The sequence below is a fragment of the Punctularia strigosozonata genome (genome assembly GCF_000264995.1).
Source record: "Punctularia strigosozonata HHB-11173 SS5 unplaced genomic scaffold PUNSTscaffold_5, whole genome shotgun sequence".
Lineage (NCBI taxonomy): Eukaryota > Fungi > Basidiomycota > Agaricomycetes > Corticiales > Punctulariaceae > Punctularia > Punctularia strigosozonata.
Genome location: NW_006767437.1, coordinates 76,511 through 92,852, shown reverse-complemented (window position 1 = coordinate 92,852; position 16,342 = coordinate 76,511). Strand labels below are relative to the sequence as shown.

Below are 16,342 nucleotides of genomic sequence, written 5' to 3'. Positions count from 1 at the left end.
ATTGACGGCCAAGGAATCCATGCCGAGAAAGACAAATTGGAGCAGATCCGCGATTGGCAGACTCCGAGAAATTATAGCGAGGTAGCGCGGTTCCTCGGACTCGTGCAATACCTAGCGCAATTCATGCCGAATGTAGCTACGTACATGACACCGCTATCTAACATCTGCAGCGATGGCGCACCATTCCACTGGCGCCCGATGCACGAAAAATGTTTCAGAATGATCAAGGAATTGGCCTGCAAAGCACCGATCCTGAAACCGGTGAACTTCGAGAGCCCGATCCCGATATGGGTAGTATGCGATGCCTCGACCACGGGCGTCGGAGCCTATTACGGGCAAGGCCCGGAATGGAAAACGTGCCGACCCGCGGGATTCATGTCAAAGAAGTTCACTAACGCGCAACGTGGCTACGCGACGTATGAACATGAGACCCTGGCAATACTCGAGGCACTCCTCAAGTGGGAGGATAAGCTACTCGGAAGAAAAATTAATATTGTAACCGACCACGAAACTCTTGAATTCTTCAAGAGCCAGAAGGATATGTCTTATCGGCAGCGCCGATGGTCTGAATACCTCAGCCGATTTGATTATACACTAACCTACATACAAGGCGAGACGAATGTCGTAGCCGACGCACTGTCCCGGTGCCACAAGGCTGACCGACCAGACGAGAACCCAGCACCGTACAACTTTGTTGACGCGGATCGCCAATTAGATCCCGCAGGGGATGATCTACCGGCGCTCAGAAACGAGGAAATTGCTCACCTCAATGCAATGAGGCTACCAGAAGCCATCGAAAGCCGCGAGATCGAAGCGGAAATGATGGCTCCCGAAATGGACGAGGCCGAGGCCAGCCAGCCGGTGGCAGCCGCGGACGATCCGATCGCATACGAAGCGGCTGCCGCCACGCTGCTCCCGCCGCAAATACTGAACGAGCATGCTGAATTTGAGCAAGCCGTACAAAGTAACTACGCTAACGATACACTATTCGCAAAGGTACTGGAGCACCCGAGCGAACACAAAGCATTCACGGTGCGGGACGGTATGATCGTAAGCCGAAACCGCGCGGTATGCTTACCGAATGGCCGGCTCGGTGTTCGGAGCCTACGAGAACTCGTAATCGATACCGCCCATCGGACTTTAGGCCACTTCGGGCTACAGAAGACGCTGGATTACGTACGACGATACTATTGGTGGCCGCAGATGTCGCGCGATATTGAGAAGTTCTGCGCAACATGCCACATGTGCCAAACTACGAAAGACCTGAATAGGAAACCTGAAGGATTATTGCACAGCCTCCCGGTGCCTGGGCGCCCATGGGGCTCGATCGCGATGGATTTCTTGGGACCGTTTCCCCGGTCCCGCGGATATGATTACCTCTGGGTAGTCATATGTAGACTAACGAATATGGTGCACCTTATACCGTGCACCACAAAATCTAAAGCGTCTGAATTAGCGTACATGTTTGTACGCGATGTTGTAAGACTACACGGGCTACCAGACACGATAGTATCTGACCGCGATTCGAAGTTTAATTCCAAATTCTGGCGTGAGACGCACCGGATACTCGGAACGAAGCTGTTGATGTCAACAGCCTTCCATCCCCAAACGGATGGTGCGACGGAGCGCGCAAACCGATCAGTTGCGCAAATCATGAGAACTCTGATCCGGCCCGATCAGACCGATTGGGTCGATGCCCTACCGCTCACTGAGTTCGCGATGAATGCAGCGCGTTCCGAAACTACAGGATTTTCGGCGTTCGAACTAACATATGGCTACATTCCTAAAATGCTCAGTGAGTTTGGGATGGAAAATACTGTACCTGGAGTAAGGGAATTCGCGCTACACGCGAAACACTGTCTGGAACAGGCGCATGACGCTATCATAGCTGCGCGCGTGCGCCAGGCACACCATGCGAACAAGCGCAGACGTGACCACCCAGCCTATCGGCCAGGCGATCTGGTCTACGTCAGTACGGCAAACCTTAACTTGCCCATCAAGCGCGCGCAAAAACTCGTGCCTCGATTCATCGGACCGTTCAAGATTATCGAAGCGAACAATGATGCGAGCGTCTATCTGATTGATTTGCCCGCTGATCTCAAAGCGCGCCGCGTGCACCCTAGATTTCACATCACCAAACTTCGGCCGTACCTGCCGAATGACGACACGCTGTTTCCCGGGCGCGATCCCGTGAACTTTTACGACTTCGGACAGGCCGAAGATCTTGAGTATGAGGTTGAAGAAATATTGACCCATGAATGGCATGGTGACGAAATCTTATTCTTAGTACGATGGACGTTGGGCGACAGCTCTTGGGAACTGTGGGATAATGTGAAGAACCTCGCGGTGATTGATAGGTACTTCGAAATCGAAGGCGTGAGCCGCGTGGAAGACCTGCCGAGATCTCGGCCGCCGATTCAAGGACTCCCTGCACCTGAAGGTGCGATAGTCACGCCGTACAGTATGCGCCCCGTTGGACGCAATGGCAAAATATTCTGGACGCTGGGTCCTGCAGGTATAAAAATCCGATACCATGCACCGGCCCCAGAACAACATAACTCGCATACTCCGTAGTCTACGTACTGTACCGAATGCCCCCCTCGAAGCCATACGTCGTTGGGCCGATGCGCGGAGCGCCCTATCCCGCGCCCGCCATCAATATTCCCAACCTGATGAAACAGGTTGAGAACCTTACCCTGCGCGTCGAAGCGCTGGAAGCCACTCTCGGTTACCCGAGTTACCAACCATCTGGCCCCGGGACTCAGTGGGTCCAGGATGCTGATGGGCATCCGGCCGCTCTGCCGGCCCCCATGGGAACGCCCTCCGCTTGGGGGGGGGAGGGTCCAGAACGAGAGGACGGTCGCGTCGTGGTCCGCCCATTTGCGCATGTAGGTGATCCTCGCCGACACCTAACCCGCGAGGAAATCGCAAAAATAATGCGAGACCACGTGGTACCGCCTACCGACATCGCGTACTACGAACGACTGATCAAGGAATCGCGCCGCGAGAAACATTGGTTCGCCGTGTTCCTCGCGAAGCATTACCTTGATTTGATCAAGGAGTTGGGGGCCGACGCCTCCGAAACGCAGAAACAATTCGTTTCTGGATGGAAGGATCCTGACTGGTTCCGAAACGCGGTCCTATTGGACAATAAGAAGCGCGAGAAGCGCGAGAAGCGTGAGAAAGCCGAGAAGCCGGTCGACCCGGACTACTCGGACATCGAGGCCTGGGCACAGCTCCTCGCGGAATACGCGAATCGCCGCCCTCATGGTATCAAATTCGAGGGCAACGTGCCCGACGAAGCCCAGTTGAGAGGCTGGTTAATCTTCAAGCAGATTGGGCCAGCCCGCCCTAGCACGAAGGAGGAATCGCGGCGCACGCGCAACATCGCAAATCACGTGATCTGCCGATACTTCGCGGATCACGCCGAAGAGTACCGAGGCACAGTCATATCGCTGGGATGCACTATATCGGAGATGTGGGCCCCGACGCCATATCGGCACGGAGAGAACGTGGAAATCAACGATTTCCTGAAGCACGCGGCGAACTGCGGCCTACAGCACGAAATGGCTGAGGGTCCCCTCCACTCGTTCGCGACCCAGTGGCTCGCCGATTATTCCGGGCCCGTTGTGGCGTGAGAACCGAAGCACGAGAAGCCGTGTCCATTGACAGGCCCTCGCGTCGCAGTGAGTCCATCGACTCTGTGACTCGCTAACTATGTATTAACCACCTCTTTTCCTGGAGGGGGGAGGATGTAACGGTAGTATAATATTACCGTAGATAAGATTTGTAAGCCGCCGAAGGCGGCATGATGTAAATCAAGAAACACCGCGCCTCATTGGGCGCGGTCACTCACAATACTGCGAGGGCGCCGAAGGATCATATGGCGCCCATAGAACCTTATTCCGGGCCAGAGACATATAAACTACGCACGAACTACCTGTACCGTTGTCTTTCAGCTCAATATACACTCGGTTCTGTTCTGTGTCGGTCTAGTCGCGTCGTAGCATAGCTTTACGTAAGCTATACACTTTACAGCAGAGGACCGCAGACGACGCGGCAATACGAATACGCGTGATGTCACATACACGTGACAAACCCACGAAAAGAACGCGCTGCCGTGGCGGGGGTAAAAAGGATTTGCAGCCAGGGCTATCTGCTGGACCAATCTTGAACCATCTCCCTGATGTCGGCCACCTCTCGCCCCTTCTCCTCTGCGTTCCCCAATGAAATCTACGCGCTCATCGTCGCTGCTGCCAGCAGCAGCCAGGTGCAGGATCTTACGTGGCTCTGGACCTCTTGTCGACGCGTCTCTCGCGATTTCAAAGCGTTGACAGAGAGTTTTTGTCGAGAGAGGCATCTCCCCAAGACGAGTCTTCACACCAGTGCCGGTCAGTGCGAGATCCGATTGATATATGCTTGAGACCTCACGCCTTCACCTGCACCAGGCATGCGTTATACCAAGACAACAGGAAAAGTACTCTTCAACGCAGATTTTGTATACAAGGAGCTTGATCCTTCTGATCCTAACGTTGCCATATTCACTACGGAGTGTGCCCCCGAGCACAAGGAGATGATGAAGAACGTGATGCTGGAACATCTCGCCATGCGTACGCGATGGGAGGGCAAGTGGGACATCGTCATCAGGCACCACGTCAACGATGTCGAGGTGCCCGGGCTCAAAGTCGACTGGGACAACCTCGAGATGAGGTTGGACTGGACAGTTCTCTTTTCCCAATTTTGGTACGAAGAGCTGGAGATCCAGAGAAGGCAGCAGCTCAAGGTAAGTGCGATCCTGCGGTCCACCCTCTGTTTTCGTGCTAATCGCGGCTCTTGTCCTATCAGGCGGAGGGCCGAAAGGCCCAAGTCTTGGAATGGCGCAGACAAATCGAAACCGGCGAAATGTCCGAAATGGAGGCGTTCGAGATGCTGTTCACAACCTTCAACGGTATCGCGCGGGGAACCGTAGACGACGTTCGGAAAGATAGGCTGATCAGGCGGTGGGTGCGACAGGGCAAGGTGGAGGGCGTAGCGCACCCAGAGCGCTTGATCGATCGCCAGGATAGGGAAGAGATGGCGATGGGGGCGCGAAGGCTCCAGGATCGGAGGGTGGTCATAAGCATGGACGCCTGCAACAGCGACGACGAGGCCGAGGAGGAACCTGAAGAGGAATCATACACTGAGGGTGACCAAGACGAGGACGACGAGGACGAGGATGACTATGAGTCTGACGAGGATGAATGTTCTTGCGGCTCTGGCGAAGACGAAAACGAAGCAGTGTCCGGTGCCAAGGATGCCCAGCCCGCCCAGCCGGTCCTGCAGGCAGCGGCCTGAAGCCTCGATACCGCTGTCCGATCGGCCTTTACTTCCCCTCGTTTGGTCACGACCTATGCCCTAGTGCGCTGGCGCAATCTGTTCGATGGTTCGCCTAGAACAACTATTGCGGTTGTAAGGCTGCTCCCTTATTTCTTCTCGAATCCACTCGTTCTCTACTTTCACTCTCCTTAGCCCTCTGGAAATGCCAACGATGGTTGATATGCGGACTGTAGACGCCGCTGACGATCGAAGACAATTGGCGTGAAATACGCTTCATCTCCACATCTGATCTCGTTCGCCGGACGCGGCAGAACCAATGCAAACGGTTCCCGACGAAAGATGTATGACCCTCTCGCAATAGAAGACGCCATGAGAGTCGAATCACTTGGTGGTCGCGACGAGCGTCGAGGCCGATGCTAATTCCGCGGTCGTTATATTCTCAGCATGAGTTCGTTGCCAACACCAGCCCCTCATACGCTATTGTTCGCGTCGCTGATTTCTGCGAACCCATGCTGGCATGCTGTCCGAGGGAACGAGAGGGATCCAAGCACAGCGGGGGGACCTCGGATTCATCGGCCTAAGTGATGATCATGGTTTGCGCTCGGACCCGCGCCGGTACACGCTGGAAATCGCAGCCTATTCATGATCCTTGATGCTGGAAACTCGAGTGTATCGCAGTTTGTCGTCGTGCGATGATCAGTTGCAGGCGAGCTAAACCTGTTCCTTTGGAATCAGCGAGCCAAGAAGGCTTCAGTAATGGCGGTGAGATGAAACGACGGCAAAGCGCGGGGGTTACGAGGATCCTTCCTATAAATACCGCGAGCGCGCGCGCAGAGGCACGTCAAATGGCAGTCGCGCTAGCGTGCTTTGGTGCGAAGATCACGACAGTGGCGGTCGGCCCCAAGCTTCCTCTCTAATGCTTCCGTGATACGGGTCTCGGGTGCATTCACGGGTGATGCAGACAAGAATGGGTCGGTCGTATTGCTGCGTCGATAGATAGCGGCATCAAAGGGCTGGATGGAGGATGGGCAATAAGGAGGGAGGGGCGTTATACGCGTATAAGTAGTATATATATGTACGGAGCGACATCACTAAGCTATGGGAGGCAATCGCAGTGTAAGGAGAGGGGACGGTGGATAATTGCACAGAGAGCGGGGTAATACTAGTTGTTGCAAGAAGGCGGCCAGCTGCGGCGCGTGCACGGATAGGTTACGGGAATATGCGACAGACAGAAGAGGAGAGGGGTTGCGTGTGGGATGAATATTGGTACATTGACTTTGATTGCGTGGGTGAGAGACAAAGGATAGTTTGGAATGATGGGAATGTGAAGACGAAAGCGAGTACAAGGTCCAGTCGGTGGAACTGTGGTGGGTCGGTGATCGTGTGATGGCAAGATGGGGAACAGAGCGAGGGTCTTGGTGGGAGCAGGGTGTGAGGTACCCCACGAAGGGTGATGAGGGTTCTTGTTGGTATCGAAACCAGATCTAGGCAGGAAGCGCCGAAGGTGGGGACTGACGTGAGACGGAGGCGGAAATCAGATCACTGAGCGGCGATGGAAGCGTCGTCGCTCAGCCAAGCGCCTAGGTCCAGCACGAACGACGCGGTGTCTTCGTCGACGTCCGCGTTGAGGTCCATGAAATTGAGTCCTTTTGGCAGAAGCAAGGGTAGTTTCTGCCCGCGGGTGGAGCGCCGCGAGCGATGGCGCGGCTTCTTCGTTCGTGCCTGTGCTGGGGACGAGTCTTTGTCGAGGTATCCGGGAGTGACAGGGAAGGAGAGCGAGATCTCGGGTGTGAATATCCTCGAAAGGGCCGGCACTTTGGTGTCCGCCGCCGGGTCGGTTTCGGCTTCGTCATGCTCGTCGTCGGCCTCATCGTCGGACATGTTCATGAAATTGCTGCGTTGCTTGCTCGATCGGGTGCGGACGAGGTTGTTCAAGCGTCCGCGACCCTCGAGGAGGGCCAACGCCTCGGAGCGGCTGGCGTGACGGCGACGGGGAGACGCGACGGTCGACCAGGTCATACCGGATACCGGCCGCGGAACCGTGTTCCGCGACGGACGAGACGAATGGCGTTGAGTCGCGGGCATGCTATACACGACGTCGTCCTCTTGGTCGCTGTCGGACTCGGAGGAGGAGTTTTCCCAAACGGAGGAGAGGGTGAGGGGCGGGACTTGAGAGGGTGAGGGCCATGACGGCAGAGGTGACGAAGGTGCAGGCTTCGGGCTAGGGACGGCGCGCAGGGACGGCGAGCGGGACGGTACGAGCGTGGCACGGGACTCTGAAGAGGGACCAGGGCTATATGGAGGCGGGGGACCAAGATGACTAGAGGATGTTTCAGCAACGGGCGAAGGCATATACGGGGTGTATCGTCCACTCACGAAGAAGGACGGGCTCCAAGCACGTCGGAGTCGTAGGACGCCCTTCGCTTGTGGGGCAGTCTGCGGGGGGGATCAGTGGGCTGCCGTGGGCGAGAGGCATAAAAGGTTGCGCACGGGAGGACCTGCGAGTCGCGGCGCGAGACGCGCGAGGGCACGAACGCGGTCGCGGGCTCGGCGAGGTCGAGCGACAAAAACGAAAGGTACTTGTCCGCGTTGGGCCGGGGGGCAAAGTGGTCGTCGCGGCCGGCGCTGGTGGCGGACAGGCCGAGATTGAAGAAAGTGGAATACTGGGGCAGGGCCATGGCGGAAAACAACAAGGGAGGGTTGGGGAATGGACGCCCGCGTCGGTTGTTGTCTTTATGTGTGCCTTGTGTCCTGTGCACTGGCGATCGGAAGCCGGGACCCGCAGAGGTGCATAGCGCCCGATTCGGCCGGTGACCAAACCCGTCCCGGACGCGTTCCCCGCCGTATCGCCTTCGCCACGCCCAAACACGCCACGTCGCCCTCACACAACACGCGCATCAGACGCGCGCCCGTCGCCAGCATGGCTCAGCGAACACGGGAGCAACGGGGCCAACACCCTCCTCAGACGCTGCTCGCTGGCAGTCGCGCAGGGCCGACAGGCTGGCCAGCCGGGCGCCCCATCAAAACGACGGCGTGCTTCCTTTTCATTATATTCGGCTAGCTTCCGCCCGGCGACGCTCGGCTTCCCCCGCCCGCCACTCATCAATTGTCTTGCCGTTCCAGAGACAGCTCGTCCCGGCGGGCTGCGTTGCGGTCGCGCCGTCGCCATACGCGCAAAACCGCGATGGACCATGTCCTGCGCGCCGCATTCCTCCCCAATACACCCGTCGCCATGGTCGGATCTTCACCGGATGACGTTGCCCGCACCTCCGTGTCTCTCGCAAGCAAATTGGCGCCGGGCTTCGGACCGACTCCACCCAACACGTCCCGACGGGTGGTGACTCTCCCTGCGCAAACCCGGACTCGCACGACCGCCATCCTATTACACATCTTCGCTCGCTTCCTGCACGAGGCGGTTGTGGCGCACGTCGACGCTCGCTGGGCGCGCTGCACGCGTTGATGGGTTCCCACTGGGCATCGCGACAGGACGTGCCCGTCCCCGGGGTTTTGCCCCTCGAATGGCCGCAGACGCTCGTTATTGTTCACAGCATATTGCGTCGTGGTCCGCGCAGCTGCATGCCTCCCGCGCGAGACCTTGTCCCCTACTGCTCTACTAGCGCCTGCGGTTGTTTCACCATGGAAACCAATGGCGTGCGGTTCGCCCAGGTTCATCGGAACGGCCATTTCTCTGCACATTCTCGCGTCCATAGCGGTATCCCTGTGGCGGGAGGGCCGCGTCTCCTGACTATGTGCACGATCGCGCCATAGAAAGCGTCTGGCCACAACAAGCATAGTCTCTACTCGGCGTTATTGGCCTTCGCCAGTTGGCAGCGCAGATCCTGGCGTCGCGATGCGCTTCGTCCGGGCGACGGAATCGGTCGGGGATCCTTCTGGGTCCCGTGTCTCCTTCGCGGGCGCAGTCAGACTCGTGCTGTCGCGCCACATCCCACTGCGCGCTCGAAATTCGGGTCACAAAATCTTATCGGTTGCGCGCAGGAATATTCTCCGCCTCTGTTTCAAACGCAACAACAACCAGCGACAGGTCTCTGTCTCCCTTCGTCTCTCGCGTGTATGTACCCTCTATGACCGGTTTTCCACCTTCACGCCGGAGCCAGCTCGGAAAAGCACACGGAGTCCTTTGCAGCGCCACCGCATCAACTTCGACCGCAATCACGTCGCTGCGCCAAACTCACTTTGGACATATACCTGCCACACGATTACATACCCATTCGCGATGGCTTATGCACATACTAGAACCCCCCTTCCCCCCCCCCCAATCACCCTGCGACGAGCGGCAGGTCTAGCCAGTTGGCAACGTTTTGCTCCATGTTGGCGGCTCGGTGCCAAGTACATACTCCCAATTTTCTTCTCGTCGACGGCGGCGGTTGAAACTGGGTACGTAATCGATGGATACGGCTGCGGCGGACGTGGTGCGATGCAGCCGTGGGTTCGCCATCGACGATGCTTATCGACGCATACAGACCATCTATGCTCGATCTCGCATGCTCATGGTCAACGCGATGTCAGCACCTCGTTGCGTCTTGGCTTTCAGACTGGGGTACCTCTGCCCCAGCCCAGGTGAACTCCGCCTCCTGCTTTCCCCCCCGGATTTCGTATTGGACGCTATCCACGGACCCGGAGTCTGCATCATCAATCGATGGTAATATTCGGACATGAAGCGTGAAGCGGGTACAGGTCGGCACCTTCCGTCCGGATCCATCAAGAGGCACTGAGTTGGGACATGCCATCGCGTTCGCGTTTCGTGGCACGGACATGAACATATTGATCTGCTCATGTAGGAACACTGTCCAGGCCCTGTCTCTCCCCCTGAAGCTCGGAGCATCGTTCTGGATTGCCATCACCGTGAATGGGCATTCGATTGCCATGGGTCTTGCCCCAAATCGCGATCTGTCCGGGGTTCGGGGAGAAATACGCCTTCACCCGCGGTCCCGAGTGGCGCTTTCACGCAACTCTCAATCCTGTCTCCGGCGGCTCGGCGGTCACGACATTTCGCGATGCAGCCGCTCAACCTCCCCTTCCAGCCGTGTTGCAGTCCTGATGGTGGTCCCCGCGATGCAGGAAAGGGGGCGCGTGAAAGGGGGCGCGTGCGGCGCGCGGCGTCTCGTTAGTGATGTCGATACGCCAGTAGATCAGAAAGTGGCGTGATGAACGCTGGGTCTCTCGACCTTTTCAGCTCGACACGGACTGCCGTGATCCACTGCATGCTAAGCCGGAGGCGACGAAACTATCTCTGGCATTCACTCACCGAGTGTGGGATTCAACACGAAGTACTAGACGAACGTAGCTAACTTTCTTATGCTATCCACAGCTACTCGACAACTGCATTTGACGAGATCATCCGAGTGCGGAGGTGGGAGATCGCCAGGCAGCTATGCGTGCGTGCGGTATTGATGGCACTTGCGTCTGACTGAGTCCTCGAGCGACCTGGCGGCGCGAAACGCGGTCACGTGATATGGCACGTTCCCTCACGCGAGGCCGACGCGAAAACATATTTACGCGTGACAAAGGGAAAATGACAGAAAGAGCTCCGGTGTTGTTCTTGCTTCTTCCCTCCACATCCCTTCCGTCGTATAGAGGCACACCTTGAGTCTTTGCCATGCCCTCAGACGGTAGCGAAAGCCGGCTCTCGAACACGCCTTTTGGCGAGGAGCAGAAGAAGCTTATGACACTCGTTAATGATCTGTCGTCCATGGGGTGGGCAGTACAATGGTCTTAACTCGTTGCATATGTTGACCTGCCACCGGGGATGTAGCGCACAAGCTGAGCTCGACCTGCCCAGTATAGCAGTGATTGGCAACCAGAGCGCAGGTTAGGCCCTTGTTTGCCGTCCTGAGTACAGGTTTCATACATCTAGTGTAGGAAAATCTAGCATTGTCGAATCCATCTCAGCCGTGAGCCCCGTGCTATGAGCGGCGACGGATGTCTGGTTGCTCACAACTCCCTGCAGATCAAAGTTCCTCGTGACGCCGGCACCTGCACGCGCACTCCCTGTGTGATTCGTCTGAAGTCCTCCGCTGAGCCGTGGTCTTGCCGGATCAGCCTGCGTCGCGAATTCAACGAACAGGGAGCAAGGCTGAACGACATTACCGAGATACCGTTCGGCACCTTGATCACAGACCCAGATGACCTCGAACAGATGCTACGTCGGGCGCAGTCCGTACTGCTGAATCCGACCATACCAACCGACGAGATCCTCAGCGCGACGCCGGAAGTCCTGAATAAGGGCCTGTTTAAGGGCTACCCGAAGCAGCGCAAATTCTCTCGCAATTCCATATGCCTCAATATCTCCGGGCCTGAAGTGACCGATCTTTCCTTTGTGGACTTGCCTGGTAATCCAGATGTCCAACCTGGGTCACCCGATACTGATGAAACAACATTAGGATTAATCCAGAACGAGGATCACGAGGTGGTTAGCCTTGTGGAAGATCTAGTGATGTCGCACATCAAGAAAGAGAACTGCCTGATACTAGTGGCTCTCCCGATGACTGGTACATCCTAGGGTTGTTCTCGATTTTATTGCAGTTCCTGAACTGCGTATTGTGCAGATGACCTCGAAAATCAGAAGGCGCTTCGTCTGGCTCGCACGGTCGATCCTGAGGGTCGTCGGACCATCGGTAAAAGAAAAAACTCTCGGTGTTGTCTTGGCCTCTTTGTTGATTTGTTCTCAAGGTGTCCTCACAAAACCGGACGTGCTTGGCAAGGGAGCCACCAAGATGAGGGAATCGTATCTTGACGTCGTGGAGGGACGCTCACATCCGCTTCGTCTTGGCTACTAGTGAGTGGCTTCTGGAGCTTGGACGACGGCTTACGATGTTTCCTAGCATGACACGTCAGCCAGATGATGACGAACGGTCTAGGAAGATCGCGTTCTCTGAGATGCGGGATGCCGAGGCCAAGTTTTTTGCGGAAACTTCTCCATGGTCGACATGCATTCTCAAGGAACGCTTCGGGATACCCAACCTTGTGGCGGCATTGAGCGGTCTTCTGATTCAGCTCATGAATGACACGTAAGCACCTGACGACTGCACCATTCCTGCTTCTCATCGAGCTCTTCAGGCTACCGAGTCTTCAAGCGGAAAGCCTACGATGTCTTGAACTGTGTCAGTCTCAGCTCGAACAGCTACCTCCAGCGACGGAAATAGCACCTACCGCCCAGCTCATGGATCTCGTCGTTGGCTTTTGTACGGACATAAAGCGCATAGTGAAGGGGGCCCCTGATACGGTCACGTTGATACACCAGAACCGCGACGCTTATCACGCCTTCAGGCAGTCTATTCTGAACACAGCCCCTCGATTCCAACCTTATGTGGCCGGCAATATGGGCATACCCTCGTTCGAATTTGGAAAGCCGTCATCGGGCTCCGGCAAGCAGCCAGCTAATCCGGCGGAAGACTTGATCGCCGAGATGAAGGACGTATATCTCGACGATGTTCATCGCTCCCTCGCCATGTCTGTCACCCGTGAACTTCCTGGAAATATACCGTACGAAGCGAAGGTGAAGTTGATTCAGGCGTACCAAACCGCTTGGAAGAGGCATGTGCACTCGTGCTTTGACGCGGTTCGTGCCAACATGCGCAGCACGCTTGACGAATTCATCAAGTCACATTTCGGTCGGTACTTGCGCCTCGCCAGCCAGATGAGGTGCGGCCGCCTCTTTCTGTTGTCTGATTGCTCGATCTGACGTCGTTCCAGGTCGCACGCCAATGAGCTGGCAAATCAGTGTGCCGATACTTGTCTCGCTTCCCTCCTGGCTATCGTATCCTCCGAAATGGTTCCGTATACACTCAACACGGTAGACCTAAAGTCTAATTCAGATCACTGGCTGTCTATATACCAAGGCGTCCGTTCCGGGAAGCCCGGGCTCGAGTCTTTGTATGGGTTTCATTCGCCGTCTAAGAAGGCCCAAACCGGGAGCACCGAAGCATCGTTCACATTTGGTGGTCCTAAACCTGTTCACAATGACGAAACGACTCCTGTTGGAGGTCTATCCGCCTTCAAGTTTGATTCTCCACAATCTCAAGGCAGATCGGCGGCATCCACGCCGGGCACCCCATCAAAGTCAGACTTTGCCCCGAAGCCCATCATACCTATCAACAAACACAGTTCAAATATCACTGTGTCGCAGCAACCCCTCGAGAAAGCCCCCGGAGCTGATGCTCCGAAGCCACTGTCTGATACCGCTATCAGCGTACCTGATCCGTACGAAACCGAACTCAGAACGATGGCGGAGGTCCGTGGCTATTTCGACGTATCCCATAAGGTATGTCGGGCGTGTGGATCTATCGTATAGTAACACTGAACCTCCTTTTGAGCGCTTCATCGACATCATTACTATGCTCATCGACGGCCTCTTCGTGCAAGGTGTTGCCAGTGCAATGCAACATCACATTATTCGCAAGCTAGATTTCGGCAGCACTGACACTTCCGCTCGCTTCGCTAGATATCTAGCCGAGGAACCCAGCATTGTGAATAGGCGGGAGGAACTCATGAGCCGCCAGCGGCGTCTCCAGGGCGTTTTGGCACAATTGGACGATTTCGGTATTTGATGTAGACACCCTCTTTGTCACTCGACCTGCGCATGAATACCAGACTTGATCCAGAGACTCGTCGCCGAGCCAACATACACCTTGGTGCGAAATCGCCAGAACGTAATTTACAACTGCGTACTATACAGTATGTGTATCAACCTGTCGTTCGGGACAGCAGAGGGACCGACGAAGACACGAAGGGAGGGGAGGGGACCCATACCACCCAGCATCACACCGCCTAACTAAAGGCGTCCCGGCCACGCGGGGAGACACGTCTCACCCGCCGAAGCAGTGGTACGGATCGGACAGGACAGTCGGGCTAGAGAGGCATAGGGATACAGGCAGCAGTAGTTTAATGTCTAACATACGGTTCGACCGCAACGGACAATAAACACGGATTCCAAAAAAAAAAAGTCAAAAAAAAGTCGTTCAGCTGCTCCTATGACTTTGAAGTATGCTCTTCGTTTTATCTAGCCAGCCTGACACGAGCGCACTTGCCGAAGGATGCCTATCATAGACAGTTTGCGCCGATGCACCGGAGGAAGGTGCAGGTGTTGAATTCAGAGCGCCAGCGCCGGGCGGAGGTCCTGTTGGCGGCACGAATCCACCCCCGTAGAACGACTGCGGAGGTGGTGCTGGTGAAGGTTGCGTTGGACGGGAGTAAGGGTCAGCATACGGCGAGTTGGGGCGGTGCGGAGGTGGTGGAGCAGCATGGAGACTAGATTTGTTTGAGTGCGCATGACTCGAATGGGCGTTAGGCGAATGAGAATGTCCTGTCGCGGGTGGAGCAACGTATATCCCGGGGTTGTTCAACTGAGCGGGGGACGGCATAGGCTGATGTGAATTCGCTTGATGCGACCCTATGCGCGAGTGCCCTGGAGTGGGCGACGGTGAGGGCCGCTTGGATAACTTTGCCTCCGCTGGATGTACGTTATGTGGTGTTCGATAATACATCGGAATAAAGACATACCTTTACGTTGCTCCTTCGCGTCTTTTTTAGCCTCCTTTTCACGTTCCTTCTCAGTTTGGCGTTCCTTGCCCTTGTGTTTTGCTTTATCGCGTTCTTTTTCGGCAAGCGTCGGCTTGGGCTGCAACTCCGGCATAGGTATTTTGCTCAAATGCACCGTCAAACGGCTCGGAGGTTCGTACTTCTCCTTGCCCTTGCCCTTGTCGTCGTCCAGATTTATCCTGCGCGGACCCTTGGCTGCCGGTGCCGCGTCGTACACAACATATTGGTGCAGTTCTGCCTCTTCTCCAGCCTTGTGTCTGAGACGTTTTGTCTCCTCTACGACCTGAAGCACCTTAGATACGTGCTCGGCAGCAGATGACTGAATAGAGATGAACAGCATCGCCTCATCCTACATCACGTCATGTTATGAGCTCCCAAAGGCGGCCAGGAGCATGGAAGGCATACCTGGAGGAGAGTGTAACAATGGCTTGCATAGTCGTGCACACTACCTTCCTCTTCAACCGTCACTTCGTTCACCATGGCGCCTTTATCAGATTGCAGCTCTGCAATACGCTCGGGCCCGGTTTTTGGCGGGGGCTTCGGTGGAGGCGTGGGTCTGGGTCCGGATGACTGCCTGATGGCGGAAGGAGGGGGATTCGGAGAGCCTTCGGGCTTTGCAGTGTGATACGCGTCACTCGTATCGCTGAAAGTGAGTAGTGCGCTCAAGAGGACGATTTCAAGACCCTTCTTGTCATCGATATCGAATCTATATGGCCTCAGCATCGCATATATGCAGCTGGTACAGGCGGACGTACCTATTGATATTATAGTCCAGAATTTGAACCGATGTCGTTTTGATACGACCAGCAGGCTCTTTGGTGACGGCGATCAGAACCGGTGGATCAGGCTTGCGGATCATGTAGCACTCTTCGCGCTTCCACTCGAATTCATGTCTATGCGAATTGTGGTGTAATCATTGAATCATCCAGCATAACGTTGTATTACTCGCCCTTCCCATTGAAAGGCCCATCGGAATGAAATGCTCCCGGTATATTTCAATTCGACAGCAAGGGTGGGATTGAAGAGCTCGATCGTCTTGTGCTTGCTTGTCGCGCTAGGCGCTGTTGCCGACGCAAGTAAAGAACCTGAAAGGGGTTCTGATCATGCATTTTCGTGAGTCGATTGCTAGTCGGATCGAGTGCTCACACTTGCTCACCGTATAGGTTCATCTTGTACATCACATCCTGCGCTCTCTCCTTGTGATAATGTATTGTGCCCGACGGATCGACGAGATCCAACACGTTGGGATCTTGTTCATTTGGGACGACGTTGAGCGTGAAGAGGTTTTGGTCAAGACTCATACTGGATGCTAAGCGCCGTCTCTGTGTCCGGGAGGTTATAAGCCCTCGCCCAGCACAGCTGCGCACATGCGGTGGCACTGCATGAATGCTGCGAAACCGCCGTGATACCGCAGTCTATACAAACGCTGTGCTAGCAACAACAACAGATGAGAAGGCAACAAGATTCC

General features: G+C 55.8%; 7 protein-coding genes across 7 annotated transcripts; 4 read left to right on the top strand and 3 right to left on the bottom strand.

Annotated features, from left to right (window-relative positions):
- Positions 1–1,719: 1,719 nt before the first annotated feature.
- On the top strand, positions 1,720–1,983 carry PUNSTDRAFT_66097 (uncharacterized protein; the record flags this gene model as incomplete). Its single annotated transcript, XM_007382623.1, has 1 exon — positions 1,720–1,983. A coding segment is annotated over one exon (264 nt), but the record flags the coding sequence as incomplete, so codon positions are not given.
- Positions 1,984–4,186: 2,203 nt separating this feature from the next.
- On the top strand, positions 4,187–5,532 carry PUNSTDRAFT_142986 (uncharacterized protein; the record flags this gene model as incomplete). Its single annotated transcript, XM_007382622.1, has 3 exons — positions 4,187–4,391; positions 4,449–4,783; positions 4,846–5,532. 3 exons carry the CDS (start codon positions 4,187–4,189, stop codon positions 5,332–5,334), a joined length of 1,029 nt encoding a protein of 342 aa, XP_007382684.1. The 3' UTR covers positions 5,335–5,532.
- Positions 5,533–6,855: 1,323 nt separating this feature from the next.
- On the bottom strand, positions 6,856–7,994 carry PUNSTDRAFT_133205 (uncharacterized protein; the record flags this gene model as incomplete). Its single annotated transcript, XM_007382621.1, has 3 exons — positions 6,856–7,636; positions 7,693–7,752; positions 7,807–7,994. The coding sequence occupies 3 exons, from the start codon at positions 7,992–7,994 to the stop codon at positions 6,856–6,858; spliced, it is 1,029 nt and encodes a 342-aa protein (XP_007382683.1).
- A 424-nt stretch (positions 7,995–8,418) lies between these two features.
- Positions 8,419–9,024, bottom strand: PUNSTDRAFT_43815 (uncharacterized protein; the record flags this gene model as incomplete). The annotated part of the gene is made up of 1 exon (XM_007382620.1): positions 8,419–9,024. The coding sequence occupies one exon, from the start codon at positions 9,022–9,024 to the stop codon at positions 8,419–8,421; it is 606 nt and encodes a 201-aa protein (XP_007382682.1).
- A 783-nt stretch (positions 9,025–9,807) lies between these two features.
- PUNSTDRAFT_119917 (uncharacterized protein) lies at positions 9,808–10,618 on the top strand. Its single transcript, XM_007382619.1, has one exon. It carries the CDS (start codon positions 10,090–10,092, stop codon positions 10,480–10,482), a length of 393 nt encoding a protein of 130 aa, XP_007382681.1. The 5' UTR covers positions 9,808–10,089; the 3' UTR covers positions 10,483–10,618.
- Positions 10,619–10,933: 315 nt separating this feature from the next.
- On the top strand, positions 10,934–13,883 carry PUNSTDRAFT_133204 (uncharacterized protein; the record flags this gene model as incomplete). Its single annotated transcript, XM_007382618.1, has 11 exons — positions 10,934–11,031; positions 11,090–11,145; positions 11,197–11,228; positions 11,285–11,666; positions 11,718–11,825; positions 11,883–11,951; positions 12,007–12,112; positions 12,159–12,344; positions 12,394–12,978; positions 13,030–13,597; positions 13,650–13,883. 11 exons carry the CDS (start codon positions 10,934–10,936, stop codon positions 13,881–13,883), a joined length of 2,424 nt encoding a protein of 807 aa, XP_007382680.1.
- Positions 13,884–14,051: 168 nt separating this feature from the next.
- PUNSTDRAFT_85754 (uncharacterized protein) lies at positions 14,052–16,166 on the bottom strand. Its single transcript, XM_007382617.1, has 6 exons — positions 16,031–16,166; positions 15,824–15,971; positions 15,630–15,767; positions 15,280–15,580; positions 14,836–15,223; positions 14,052–14,785 (listed from the first exon to the last, which is right to left on the bottom strand). The coding sequence occupies exons 1-6, from the start codon at positions 16,050–16,052 to the stop codon at positions 14,295–14,297; spliced, it is 1,488 nt and encodes a 495-aa protein (XP_007382679.1). The 5' UTR covers positions 16,053–16,166; the 3' UTR covers positions 14,052–14,294.
- Between the last annotated feature and the right edge of the window lie 176 nt (positions 16,167–16,342).

Coding starts and splice junctions, on each gene's coding strand:
- PUNSTDRAFT_119917 (XM_007382619.1), top strand. CDS start 10,090: ATGAACATATTGATCTGCTCATGTAGGAACACTGTCCAGGCCCTGTCT.
- PUNSTDRAFT_85754 (XM_007382617.1), bottom strand. CDS start 16,052: ATGTACAAGATGAACCTATACG. Junction 15,972..16,030: donor GTACAAGATGAACCTATACG/GTGAGCAAGTGT, acceptor ATGCATGATCAG/AACCCCTTTCAGGTTCTTTA. Junction 15,768..15,823: donor TGGGCCTTTCAATGGGAAGG/GCGAGTAATACA, acceptor CAATTCGCATAG/ACATGAATTCGAGTGGAAGC.